The sequence below is a fragment of the Saimiri boliviensis genome, chromosome 2, assembly GCF_048565385.1.
Source record: "Saimiri boliviensis isolate mSaiBol1 chromosome 2, mSaiBol1.pri, whole genome shotgun sequence".
Taxonomy (NCBI): domain Eukaryota; kingdom Metazoa; phylum Chordata; class Mammalia; order Primates; family Cebidae; genus Saimiri; species Saimiri boliviensis.
Window position 1 is genome coordinate 29,037,197 of NC_133450.1, and position 14,063 is coordinate 29,051,259.

Sequence of the window (14,063 nt, forward strand, 5' to 3'; positions counted from 1 at the left end):
GTCCTCAGAGAGGCCTTGGAGCTCGACCAGAGAAGGGAGAGTGCTTGAATTGAATTTTGAAGCTCAGTAGAGGTACCAAAGAATCGGGATAAGCATGGCAGCTCATAGTAGGGACAGTAAAGCTTACATTAGAACTGGGAGTTATTTGATTTAATAGTCAAATAGCTGATCACAGGGTAAGAAACCTACTAAGATCACAGTGAATAGAAATAAGTTCAGGCCAGGCAAAGTGGCTCATACCTGTAATGTGCTTTGGAAGGCTGAGGTGGACGAGTCACCTGAGCTCAGGAGTTCGAGACCACCCTGGCCAACATGGTGAAAGCCCATCTCTACCAAAAATACAAAAATTAGGCGTAGTGGTGCACACCTGTAGTCCCAGCTACTAGGGAGGCTGAGGCAGGAGAATCGCTGGAATCCAGGAGGTAGAGGTTGCAGTGAGGCAGTGAGCCAAGATCATGCCACTGCACTTCAGCCTCGGCAACAGAACAAGGCTCTATCTCAAAAAAAAAAAAAAAAAAAAAGAACAATACAATCTGTTATCTTAATTTTTTTATACCATATTTGAAAAAAAGGATACGTTGCCCATTCTCTGCCTTATTTAAGGAAAATCAGTCCCCCCAAAAAAATGCATTCTCCAGAAATAAACTTTTACATGTCCTTGCAACATTAAGAATTTGAAAAAGAGATGATCACTATTAATATTTATATTTTTGTACTTTTTCTTTCAGTCTTATGTAATATTATATCTATAAATTTGGGCTTGTGCTACATAAGCAGTTTTGTGCCTGCTTTTTTATTTAACATTTTATTTGTGAGCATTTCCATATGTTGTTATTGCTTAAAAGTGTCATTTAAAAATTCCATATAAAGTATTCTACTTAGGGATCTCTTATAGTTTATGTATAGAATCTCTTGTTTATGGATCCTTTAAGCTGATTCCAGTTGCTGGTTGACCCAGGTTTTGGCTTGTGTACTTGGCAAGTCTGTTGGTGTTATTTATTTATTTATTTATAGGCAAGGGGAGGGGGGTGGCTCTGTTGCCCAGGTTGGAATGCAGTGGCATGATCTCGGCTCATTGCAACCTCTGCTTCCTGGGCTTAAGCCAGTCCCCTACCTCGGCCTCTAAGTAGCTGGGACCACAGGTGCAAGTCACCACGCCTGACTAATTTTTAAATTTTTTGTAGAGACGAGGTTTTGTCATGTTGCCTAGGCTGGTCTTGAACTCCTGGGCTCAAGTGACCTGCCTGTCTTGGCCTCCCAAAGTGCAAGGATTGCAGGTGTAAGCTGCTGTGCCCGATCATCTTGCCTTTTTTTTTTTTTTTTTTTTTGAGACGGAGTTTCGCTCTTGTTACCCAGGCTGGAGTGCAATGGCGCGATCTCGGCTCACCGCAACCTCCGCCTCCTGGGTTCAGGCAATTCTCCTGCCTCAGCCTCCTGAGTAGCTGGGATTACAGGCACACGCCACCATGCCCAGCTAATTTTTAGTATTTTTAGTAGAGACGGGGTTTCACCATGTTGACCAGGATGGTCTCGATCTCTTGACCTCGTGATCCACCCGTCTCGGCCTCCCAAAGTGCTGGGATTACAGGCTTGAGCCACCGCGCCCGGCTTGCCATATTTTAAAATAAATACATATGCTTATTTATTTTTAATGATAAAGTTTGCCAACCTAATTTCATTTGCTGGTCTTCACTCATTCTCTTCTTTTTAGCCTTTGTTCTTTCTTCCTTGGCTTCCCATAGTAGAGAGGCAGTAGAATAGTCATTAGAAGCATGGATTCTGGGTCCAGTTTGTCTGAGTCTGAGCTTGACTCAGCTCTCCTCACTGTGTACTATCTTGAAAAAGTATTTAACCTTTCTGTGTCCCAGTTTCCTCTTCTGTAAAAGAGGGATAGTTGTATCTGTGTTAGGGTTGTGAATTTATATGCATGAAGCACTGAGAACAGTCCCTGCCATATGGTAAGACTGTCTCTTTTCATTTACTAATTAGTAGTCTCTTCTCATTTGTCTTATGGTGGCTGTTTGTGTATGCAATGCTGTAAACCCCCTTTCTGCTACATTTTTGGTTCGTGAATATCTTTGAGAGTTATAAACTGACTTTACTGGACTTTATTTAGTGACTTTATTTTGAAAGTTCACAGATTTTCTCCTGGCTCGTAGTAGCAGATTTTACTGTTTTAAATATAAAATCAACTTTTCTTTAACCATGTCTTGGAAATGCATATGTGGGTACGAAGGGAACAGACTTCATAGGCTGATGGATTGGGCTTTAAAGCTCTTTGGTGGTTTCTCCTTTCCAGCTGAATATTACCTTGATTCCTTATCATTGCATACAAAGCTCTCTCCGTAACCTGGTTCTGCCTCTGCTTCCGTCTCATTTGTCTTTGCGGTTGCTCCAGACTCTGTGCCCCATTTTATTCAAACTGGTTATGTGGTTGGATTGAAGGTTACTCTTTTTAAGTCTGTGCCCTAGTTTGCTTCTACTGAAGGATGGACTCACACCTGTAATCCCAGCACTTTGGGAGGCCAAGGCAAGAGAATCACTTGAGCTCAGGAGTTCAGGACCAGCCTGAGCAACATGGTGAAACCCCATCTCTACAAAAAATACAAATAAAAAATTAGCCAGGTGTGGTAGTGCATGCCTATAGTCCCAGCTACTTGGGAGGCTGAGGTGGGAGGATTGCTTAAGCGCAGGAGGTCAAGGTTGCAGTGAGCTGTGATCATACCACTACACTCCAACCTGGGTGACAAAGACTCCCGTCTTAAAAAAAAAAAAAAAAAAAAAAAAAAAGCCTGTGTCTAACTCTGAAACTCAGTGTTCTTAACCTCTATGCTGAATCGTGAAAAAGAATAAAGTCATAAGGATAGTGAAGTATTTGGGAACACTGAACTGAACTGAAGGAAGCTCTGGCTGAAGACATAGTTACAGACAATGACGTTGTTGCCAGTTGACTTGACTTTTCTCTTTCTTTCTTTTCTTCCCTTCTTTCCTTACTTTTCCTTCCTTCCTTTCTTCCTTCCTTCCTTCCTTCTGTCCGTCTGTCCGTCCGTCTGTCCTTCTGTTTTGCTCTGTCACCCAAGCTGGAGTGCAGTGGTACCATCTCAGCTCACTGCAACCTCTGCCTCCCGGGTTCAAGCGATTCTCCTGCCTCAGCCTCCCGAATAGCTGGGACATGGTGCACGCCACCATGCCTGGCTAATTTTTGTATTTTTAGTAGAGACAGGTTTTCACTGTGTTGTCCAGGCTGGTCTCAAACTCCTGACGTCGTGATCTGCCCGCTTCAGCCTCCCAAAGTGCTGGGATTACAGGCGTGAGCCACTGGGCCCAGCCCTGCCAATTGACTTTTCTTGTGGAGTTGGAGAGAGACCTCAAGGAAACTGTGTGGAGTTTTAACTGAGAATGCTTGGTCAGAGTTTACCAATTCTTGATTATTTTTAGTGTCGCAAGGTTTCTACTACCTGTTCTACCTTCTCTTTGTTTTTTTCTGGGGGATCTTTTTCAGAAATAAAAACCTATTCCAACTAACCCTGTTTTCTTTTTTGGACAGGATCCTGGGGCATCCTTTGGCAGTTGGTTGCACCCTGCACTAGAGAGAAGTCCAGGAATGATACATTCTTGGGCTGTATTTCTCTACCCTGGAATTCATCCAGTTCATCCCAGAAACACTGACCTGCTTACTGTGACAAAGTCTGATGGATAAACCCTTTCTGTTGACCTTGCGGCATTTTTCTTTCATGTGGAAGTTGGAAGACAAGGTGAAAGGCACCAAAAGTTACCTGCGTTGGTGATAGGAGTGCTCTAGTTGGTTCTCAGAACATGGGCCCTCGTTTAAAGGTAAGGTAATAGACTCGAGTGAGTTAAGATTTAGTTATTGGGATGTAGAACATGGATCCAGTGACCAGTTCCTAAGCCTTTTCAGCAAGGGATAGCTGTTGAAGTATACAGTTGCCGTGAGAATTGACTTTGTACCCAACTGGGCAATTTTAAATATAAGGAAACCAGTTCTCTATTTCTGGGAAATGACTTTTTCACAACTGATCTTTAATGTTGGGGCTAAAATTTAGTTGATACTGTAATTAAAAATCTTTATTCTCCAACAAAGCTAATGATTTTAGAATATGTGTGTTAGTCAACTTTCTAACAGTCCCTTCAAACAGATATTTTTAAGTTTTCCCCCTTTTGTAGGTAATGTGAGCCAAAGTTCTATAGTATTAAGCAACGAGACCAGGATCCTTCGTGAGCAAGTGATATTTCTGCACTAGATAATTGGCATTGCATTCCACTTTTCTTTCTCATGCTTTATTTATATTTCAAAAGATTAACAAAAGAGCCATAAGAGTTTATCTTTTCTAATTTTAGCCTTGCTATGAGATTCCTCACAGTAAGATTGGGTGGTGTTTCTCATACTTTGTTTTATCTGTTTTCTTAAAAGTTTTCCCCTCAAATACTTCACTATCCTTACGACTTTATTCTTTTTCATGATTCAGTGTAGAGGTTAAGAGCAGTAGCCTTCAGAGTTGGAGTTAGACATAGGCTTTTTTTTTTTAAGTTTGAAAATACCACCCTTTATTGTCCTGTCTTATTTCTGGGGAAGGAAGGGTCTACTTTACACACTTCATGAGCCAGCAGTGGGCTTGAGTTATAATGTATAGGTTCCTTTTGGTTATAGCTGCAGAAGAAGCCACCACATTCTTGAAGATTTGACATCTCTTGGAAAGAAGCAAATCAGTAGACCAATGAGCTGGATTGCTTAGATTAGTAACATTTGCAAATAGGAGTCCAGTTGACTTACTATTAATGTTGAAGTCATCATGCCTGTACTGGTCAGTGAGTTCAGTCCGTTGGAATACCAGTTCCAGACCTTTAGGTGACACATTTGAATTGAATTCTCATCGTAGAGTCATGGCCTTGGGTCCATTAGCTGTGGTAATCTTCTTTGGTCTGAATGCCTATCAGTCCTTACAAGCTCTAGCAGCTATTGCTTGATAAAACTTTGCCACGAAGTCTGGCTCACTGAACTTCAGCTGTCTGACAAATTCATTGCGCTCTACTCAGCCCAGCCTCAAAACCACTGATCCCAAAGATGTAGCTGGCACTCAAAGACAGAAGGTGGTCGGTTTGCCCCAGACACACTAAGCTGCTCCAGACTATTCAGCAGTGGCTGTAATTTTCCTGCCACTATCTAGCTCCCAGGTCCTCTAGGAAACGTTCACGCTGAGGACCTGACCAATTGGCAAACCAGTGAAGAATACACTTCATCTTCTGGGAGGTGATGTGAGACACATCGGAGGAGGGGAAGAGCTAGTATTGTGTGGTACTGAGGGTAAGAGAGATGGGAAGGATAGTGGCACTGAAGAGAGAGATGACTCCAGTGGCATCCTCCCCTTTCCTCTTGGAGGGCACCTAAAGATTGTCACAAGAGTCCTTACACTCCAACCCAGCAATTTTTTTTTTTTTTTTTTTTTTCCTTTGAGATGTCTTTCTCTGTCACCCAGGCTGGAGTGCAGTAGCACCATCATGGTTCACTGTAGCCCTGACCTCCTAGGCTCAAGCAATCCTTCCACCTCAGCCTCCCAAGTAGCTGGGAATACAGACGTGCACTATGACGTCTTGGCTAATTTTTTATTTGTATGTTTGTAGAGATGAGTTTTTGCCATGTTGCTCAGGCAGGTCCTGAACTCTTGAGCTCAAACAATCCTCTTGCCTTGGCTTCCCAAAGTGCTGGGATTGTAAGTATGAGCCGCCATGCCTAGCTAGGCTTGCCCATTCAGGCTTGAATCTCAACTCTGTCACTTAACTCCCAGTGAAATGTTCAGCAACTTTAAGCCCAGCTTAAAAAAAAAATCCAGAAAATAAGACTAAGAGTATTCATCTCACCAAGTTGTTGTGGTGACAGTTACTTAGGCTAACATTTGTAAAGTACTTAGGGCAGTGTTTGGCCTGTGATTAGTGGGTAGAAAGTTGTTAGTTTACTACTGTCACTATTTTTCTTCTAGCCTTAAAGTATCACAATATGCCCAAATTATAAAGGGCAAAGACCCAAAAGAGATGAACTTGAAAATTCATAAAACACTTTAACAATTGATTGAAATAGTATGGTAGAGCCTTACTTACTTGTTTGTGCTGGAATTAGACTTGGGAGAGTTCCAAAATAATTTCATACAGGAGAAGTATATGAGTAGCAAAAAGTAGAGGGTGCTGTAGAAACTGCTGTAGAAAAAATATCATGCATGGGCATCGACAACCCCAGTGGTGGGCATTTGATACCTGCTTGTTGAACTGAATTAAATTGGCAACTTTTAGGTTGAGGAGCTTATAACCCTTGGCTCAAGTGAGTATACTCTTAACTAGAGAAGTCCTTTAAAACTCTCTCTACAAGGAAGGTCCTATCTGGACAAGTCCTGATCCTTAGGCATTCTGGACGAGGAAAAGGACAGACGTTGGATCTTACTCATGTTTGTTGACCTTAGTGTATGCAATTATGTTGGTTGGTTTGGAGCTTTTTTTTTTTTTTTTTTTGAGACAGGGTCTTGTTCTGTTGCCCAGGATGGAGTGCGGTGGTGCCATCAGGGCTCACTGCAGCCTCAACTTCCTGGGCTCAAGGGATCCTTCTGCCTCAGACCCATTCTCCCTGTCCAGTAGTGTGGAGATAGGTGTGCACCACCAAGCCCAGATAATTTGTTTTCGAATTTCAGTAGAGATGAGGGTCTCCTTATATTGCCCAGGCTGGTCTCAAAGTCCTGAACTCAAGTGATTTTCTCACCTCAGCCTCCCAAAGTGCTGGGATTACAGACATGAACCACTGTGCCCAGCCTGGAGGATTTTTAAGACTACTCATTACCTTATGTTATTTACCACTCTAAAATGAAAAAAACGAGACTAAAAGAATAGTTTAAAAAGTGCTATAAGATGAATAAAAACAGGCCAGGGACAGTGGCTCCCGGCTGTAATCCCAGCATTTTGGGAGGCTGAGGTGGGTGGATCACGAGGTCAAGAGATCGAGACCATCCTGGCCAACATGGTGAAACCCCATCTCTACTAAAAATACAAAAATTAGCTGAGCATGTTGGCACATGCCTGTAGTCCCAGCTACTCAGGAGGCTGAGGCAGGAGAATCACTTGAACCTGGGAGGCGGAGGTTGCAGTGAGCCAAGATCGTGCCACTGCACTCCAGCCTGGTGACAGAGTGAGACTCCATCTCAAAAAAAGGAAAAAAAAAGATTAATAAAAACAATGTTGTGTGGAAATTCCCAAGAGGGAAGGAATTTCTAAATTTAGGATTAGGGAAGAAGATTTCAGAGAGTGGATAGGATTTTCCCTAGACCTTAGGGTCAGGAGATGTTCCATGTGCAGAAAATGAAAGGGAAGAAAATATTTTAGGCAGAGGAGATGAGTTTTCCAAGGGAATGGAGATGGGAGATTTCAGAGCTGTATGTAAAAGTGTAGAGGATCTAATTTGGATAGATCATAGGATGAATAACGAGGTATTGTAGCAGTTGGGGCCAAGGAGAATAATGTGGGGTAGAGGTAGCAGTAGACACAGGGCAGAGAGAGCCCCTGACAGGATCGGAACATGCTTACAGAAAATGCTTACAGTACAGAGGTAAAATCTGGAATAAAAGTGATTTGAATGACAAAACTAGGGAGGCCTGGGGGGAGGGTGCCTGGTGGCTCACAACTGTAATCCCAGCACTTTGGGAGGCTGAGGCAGATGGATCACTTGAGGTCAGGAGTTCGAGGCCAGCCTGGCTGACATGGTGAAACTCTATCTCTACTAAAAAAAAAAAAAAAAAAAAAAAAGAATGGTGGCGGGCACCTGTAATCCCACTTACTTGGGAGGCTGAGGCAGGAGAATCACTTGAACCTGGGAGGCAGAGGTTGCAGAGTGCCAAGATTGTGCCATTGCACTCCAGCTTCAGTGACAGAGCATGATTCCATCTCAAAAAAAAGTAAAAATAAAAAAAAATAAAAAATAGAGGGGCTTTTGAGAGAATTCAAGAGGAAGCAGAAAGGGGGAAAATGTAGAAGGAAGGCAAATTCAGAATGGAATTTGAATGGGAGGTGGGTAAATATTGTTGGGGTGGGGAGTGGTTTTAGAGCTGTTGTAGAGCAGTGGGACGTTTTGTAAACATCATATCAGTGGGTGATTAACTTCCTGGTCATGAGGAGGTTTCAAGAAAAGAGTTGTTTGGGGGAAAAAGTAGTAATTGGTGTGTTGAGTATTAAATGATGAAGCGAGTTGGGGCAGAAATGTAAAGTGACTTATTGGAGAAGATTTAGGTGATCTTCAAAATCAGTAGTGATTATTTGATTGAGAAATAAGTGACAGGGAAAAATGACCAAGGACTCCACAAGGTAAAGCTCAATTACTGCCAGCTTCATGAGAACTGGACTGTGGCTCTCATGTTCCACTTTGTTCCTGGTACCTTCCTGGTTCCAGGTACCTCTGTACCTGGCACATTAAGTAAGTACTCAATATCTGTTGGAAAAGTTATTTTAGGATGAATTTTTAACCCTTTATTGTCAAAATTTTCAGGTATAAAATTAAAGAACTCCCATGCAGACTGAGATTTCAGGGACAGTAATAGAAGCCATACCTTTTGTAATTTGGATGCATTTCTCTTTGAAGAAAGTGTGGGCCAGTAGAGAGGAGTTTCCTATCAGCTTTGAAGTAAAGGAGTAGTAATACTGGTGCTACTATTGATAATAATTGTGATAATCATTAAAACTTTGAGAACTCACTGTGTGCCAGGCATTACCATAGGCTGCTTACATGTGATAACTCATTTAAGCCTCACAGTTCCCTGTGAGTACATAGAAGGAAACTGGCACCCCTTTACAAGAATTAAATGACTTGCCCAGGGTCACATGATGAGTCGGGGAGGCTTGGATTTGAAGCCAGGTAATCTACCTCTAGAGTCTGTGCCCTTATCCTCTATCTTATACTATTTGTTATACTGTTGGACTAGAGCCTTGATGGCTGTGGGGAGTTGCATTGAAGTAATATGTATGCTCTCTGTTCTACAATGCATTGAATGGTCAGACTCAGTGATAAGATATGAACATCAGTGTACATTGCATTTTTCCTTGGCAGTACTTTTATTGGTTCAGATCATCAAATGAGTAATTAAGATTGAAGTCTTAATCTGGAAACAAGTTTAACAACAGTAAAAGTCTTTCCTCCAACTCCTACCTTGGCAGGCGTGACTCAGGTTGAGAAGTACAGTTTCCTTTTGTTCCTCTCCTTGGTCTTTCTGCTGAGCTCATCTTCCGGAGCGCGCATTAGTTTGTCTGATTGGTAACAGCATAAATGACTTCCCTTTCAGACCCACTGCTTCTTATTTGGGATGACCCAGAGTTCATTTTAATTACCTAATGCCAACATGATGATAATGATACTTGCTTAAAAAAAAAAATCTACATTTTATATAGCTTTTTCTACTTAGCTGAATTACTTCCAGAAGGCAAACAAGCGGAAAGTGACTCCATTATCCTCTTTGTGCGTGTTAATTAGCACTACTTTGCATGAGGGAGGGAAACTATCTTGGGAACTCTGGATTTAAGAAGATGAAAGCCATGTTACTGCCTTTTGAAATTAGCAGTAAAGCAAGTGGCTGTTTGTAGTAGTCCTAGAGTGGTCAGTCAGTAGATTGGACGTCTTTAGGGGGAATGATGCAGTCTCCCTTTCTCAGACATATATTATAGGGCACTTGTCAAGCTGGAAAGAGGACAGGAATAGAATAGTAAGGCTCTAGGCTAGAGATAGTTGTTTGGTTCACGCCATACACTCTACTTCCCCTTACTCTGAGATAGCTATAAGGAAGAGTTGTAGAAAAAAACTAAACAAGTTTTCTTTTAACAGCTGCAGCTGTGATCCTCGGCTGTCTGTCGGCATTGAAGGGACCTGATGTTTTACGTTATTGGTACGTTACAGAAAGAGTTCTCTTTATTATCTATTTGTTAAGGTTGCTTTGGTCCTTTTTGCCTTCCTGTCTATCTCTTTTCCTTTTGAAAATAGAGCTGGAAATATTTCTAGTCATGCCATAATGTACCTTCACAGAGTTGGCATTGGAATTCATTCATTAGGGTTTATTGAGCAATTGTAGTCAATGCAAGACACTGTTTACTGTAAGTCTACTGTAAGTCTAAAATATAGAATAAATTTGTGAATAAGACAAAAATTTATCTTCAAGGAGTAGGTGTTCATAACATAAAGGGGAAGGGTCAAGGAGGAAAAACGTTATACCAGGTGAATGTACAGGAGTTTGAAGCAGCCCAGAAAAGGGAACTGCTAAGTCTGGTGGGGATTGGGAAAGACTTTTGCTGAGTACACAAGGGAAGGGAAGGTGCCCAAATATGCATTCTTTTAGGAAGGAAATGGCGGGAACCAAAAGCACATCCTTTTGATTGCGTTTTGTAGAGGGTCTACCAAATGCAGGAAGGTGGGGAGCAGGGAGGACATTATGTGCGGCTCACATACAGCAAGAGTTTGCAGACTTTTTCTATAAAAGGCCAGAGAGTAAATATTTTTGGTTCCGAAGGCTCATTTCAATGACTCACCTCTGCCTGTGTGGTGCAAAAGCAGCCATAGACAATTTCTAAATGATGGGTGTAGCTGTATCCCAATAGAATTTTATTTACTGAAATAGGCAGTGGGTGGGCTTTTGCCTGAGGACTAGTTGCTGACCCCTTGTGTAGAAGTTCCTTTCTTATCCACACATGTAGTGCCCAGTGCAGTGTTTCTTTGGCAGTCTTACAGACACATCCTGACCTTTAATTTTTGAGAAATGGCTGGCCTGTTCCGTAATGAAAAGCTGTAATGTGTAACTGGCAGGCGGTTTGTGTGTTCTCTCTTTTGCATAGGTGGAATCACAGTGTCTGTGGTTGCATTCTTCTTCACAATTAAGTTCCTCTTTGAGCTTGCCGCACGTGTAGTCAGCTTCCTCCAGAATGAGGACCGCGAGCGCCGAGGGGACCGGAGTATTTATGACTACGTGCGGGGGAATTACCTGGATCCCCGGTCTTGCAAAGTCTCCTGGGATTGGAAGGACCCCTATGAGGTGGGCCACAGCATGGCCTTCCGAGTGCATGTAAGGGAATGTTTCTGTCTCCATACCCATTGGGGTTTCTGAGTAACTTGCTTTCCAGAGCCCAGTTCAACACTACCAGGTGCTGGCCTGGAATGTTAACATTTTCTTTTGTTTTTCATCCCCTCCCAGGAACTAGTGAATTGCTACCAGCTGAAGAGTCACAAATTTCTCTATCATTTTGATTTAATAGGTCCTTAGCTTTGAAGAAGTATAAAGCTTAATGTTACCTTTTCAAAATAAGAAAAATATTACAGAAAAGAATAAGTATTCTAGATAGGGGTTAGCAAATCAGGCCCGCCTTCTGTTTCTTTAAATACATTTATACTGGAACACAGCCACACCAATTCATCACGTATTGACTATGGCTGTTTTCACACCTGAGTAGTTATGACAGTTGAGTAGTTGTGTATGGCCCACAAAGCCAAAAACATTTACTCTCTGGCACTTTACAGAAAAAATTTCCCAATTCCTGCAGTGACTTCTCACTGTAGCGCATTAAGCTTGGCTTGAGCACCTGAACCCCTCTTATCCTTTGTCTGGTAATGCTTTAGTTCACTCACTGCCATTGCTGCTGGCTAACTTACCTTTAAGTTTGGATTAGCACTGATAATATAAAGGGCTAGTAAGACCAAGGAGGCAGCATTGGTGGTTCAGAAATGTCAAGTTGAAATGGACATTTTCTTGATTTAGCGGTAATTCTACTCTTGTCTTCTGAAGAGGTTAAGAATTTGCTCATGACTTAATGGTTTTCTTTGGAGTATTGAGGGGATTTGTTTCTCTCTGTTTTTGTGAGCAGGACCTTGAGGAACAGGGTAGGTACTGGGATTTACCAGTGTAGTCTCTGCCAGCTTCTTCCTCTATCCCCACTCACTTTCTAGTTACACAGGAAGTGTTTTTTTCTTCTGCTTGCTAACGGGTGTCCCTGTTCTTCCATGGCAGTTATTCTATAAGAACGGGCAGCCTTTCCCCGCACATCGGCCTGTAGGACTAAGAGTTCACATCTCTCATGTCGAGCTAGCAGTGGAAATTCCAGTAACCCAGGAAGTCCTTCAGGAGCCCAATTCCAACGTGGTAAAAGTGGCTTTCACTGTGCGCAAGGCTGGGCGTTATGAAATCGCAGTGAAGCTTGGTGGATTAAACGTGGCATATAGTCCCTACTACAAAATTTTTCAGCCCGGTAGGTTCTTTCTTCCTCTTTTCTCCCTTCGTCTCCTTCCCGCTCTCTCACTCCTTTCATCCCTTCTTTCCTTTTTAAAAATAATATCTTTATTGAGATTTCAATTCACGTGCCATAAAATTCATCCTTTTAAATATGCAGTTTAATGGTTCTTTAAATTCAGAGTTGTGCAGCCATCGTCACAGTCAATTTTAGAGCCTTTTCATCACCTCAGAAAGAAACCTCGTACATATTAGTAGTCACTTTTTCCCTAAATCCCCCAGACTTGGCAGCCACTCATCTACTGCCTCTGTGTATTTCCCTACTGTGTTTGGCTGCTTTTGTCTTGCTGTAAATAAATACCTGAGATTGGGTAATTTATAAAGAAAAGAGGTTTATTTGGCTCATGGTTCTGCAAGCTGTACAAGAAGCATAGCACTAGCATCTGCTTTTGGTGAGGCTTCATGAAGCTTCCACTCATGGTGGAAGGCGAAGCGGGAGCAGGAGTGTCACATGGTGAGAGAGGGGGCAAGAGAGAGGGAGGAGGTGCCGAGCGTTTCTAAAACAGATATTGCATGAGCTCAGAACAAGAGCTTATTCATTACCATGAGGAGAGCACCAAGCCATTCATGAGGGATCCTCCCCTATGACCCCATCACCTGCCACCGGGCTCCACCTTCAACACTGGGAATCACATTTCAGCACGTGATTTGAAGGGGGTAAATATCTAAACTAGATTCAGTCCTGCTGTAGCAGGAGTCTGCACTTCATTTCTTTTTATTGACAAATAATAATCCATTGTGTGTATATGCCACATTTTATTTATCCTTTCATCAGTTGGTGGTCATTTTAGTTGTTTCTACTTGAGGCTACTATAAGTAATGCTGCTGTGAACATTTGTGTACAAGTTTTTGTGTTGACACGTTTTTATTACCCTGGGAGTAAAATTGCTGAGTCATTAGTTTAGTTAGTTCTAAGGGCTATGGCATCTACAGAAATAGCACCTGGGTAACTTTTGGCGTGAAACCTTATTGAGTGGGACCTTAAGATTTGTGTATCTTTGCTTGACTAGTCCTGCTTTCTTTCTCTGATAGCAGAGTAAGCCTCTGGACAAAGCGGCTCCCAAGCCATCTCCCTCTTCATGTATCCTCTCCTTTGCTTAAGTGCCTCACTCAGACTCCTTTTCATATGAATTATCACCACCCACCCCATTGCCACCAGTGGAGAACAGCTCATATCTTTATATGTACCAACCCTTTTTTAAAAATTAAACTTTTTATCTTTTGTTAATTGTATATTCATATGTATTTGTAAGAAATAGTGCAGAGATCTGGTGTATCTTTCCCCAGTTTCCTGCAATGGAAACATCTTCCCAAACTACTAGTACAATATAATAGCCAGGTTATTAACATTGATACAATCAAGGTACAGAACATTTCCATCATCACAAGGATCCTTCATGTTACCCTTATACAGCCATACCCATCTACCCCAACCTGTTACTTAACCCCTGGCAGCCCATGAATCTGTTCCCCATTTCTCTAATTTTGTCATTTGAAGAATATTGTAAAACTAGAATCATATAATATGTAACCTGTTGGGGTTGACTTTTTCTCACTCAGCACAATTTTCTGGAGATTCAGCTAGATTACTGAGTGTATCAGTAGTTGTTACTGCTGAGTAGTATGGGTTGAGTATTCTTCATTCAAAATACTTGGGATCAGAAGTGAGTGTGTGTGTGTGTGTGTGTGTGTGTGTGTGTGTGTGTGTTTGAGACAGGGCCTTGCTCTGTTACCCAGGCTGGAGTGCAGTGGCAG

The 14,063-nt window shown here is 42.1% G+C and overlaps 1 protein-coding gene and 1 pseudogene across 3 annotated transcripts in view; one reads left to right on the forward strand and one right to left on the reverse strand.

Moving 5' to 3' along the window:
• Positions 1-14,063, forward strand: part of AREL1 (apoptosis resistant E3 ubiquitin protein ligase 1) — a 68,861-nt gene that overhangs the window by 18,784 nt on the left and 36,014 nt on the right. For 2 of the 3 annotated variants that reach the window (XR_012516133.1, XM_010335287.3), the window contains exons 2-5: positions 3,548-3,834; positions 9,863-9,923; positions 10,864-11,090; positions 12,030-12,267. Coding sequence is in view for 2 of the 3 variants with exons in the window: in XM_010335287.3 (XP_010333589.1) it covers positions 9,908-9,923; positions 10,864-11,090; positions 12,030-12,267 (481 nt within the window). In the remaining variant the exon portion in view is untranslated. The remainder of the gene's footprint in view (positions 1-3,547; positions 3,835-9,862; positions 9,924-10,863; positions 11,091-12,029; positions 12,268-14,063) is intronic. The other variant, XM_010335288.3, reaches the window with a different exon arrangement.
• On the reverse strand, positions 4,953-5,431 carry LOC101040636 (uncharacterized protein C14orf119-like; annotated as a pseudogene).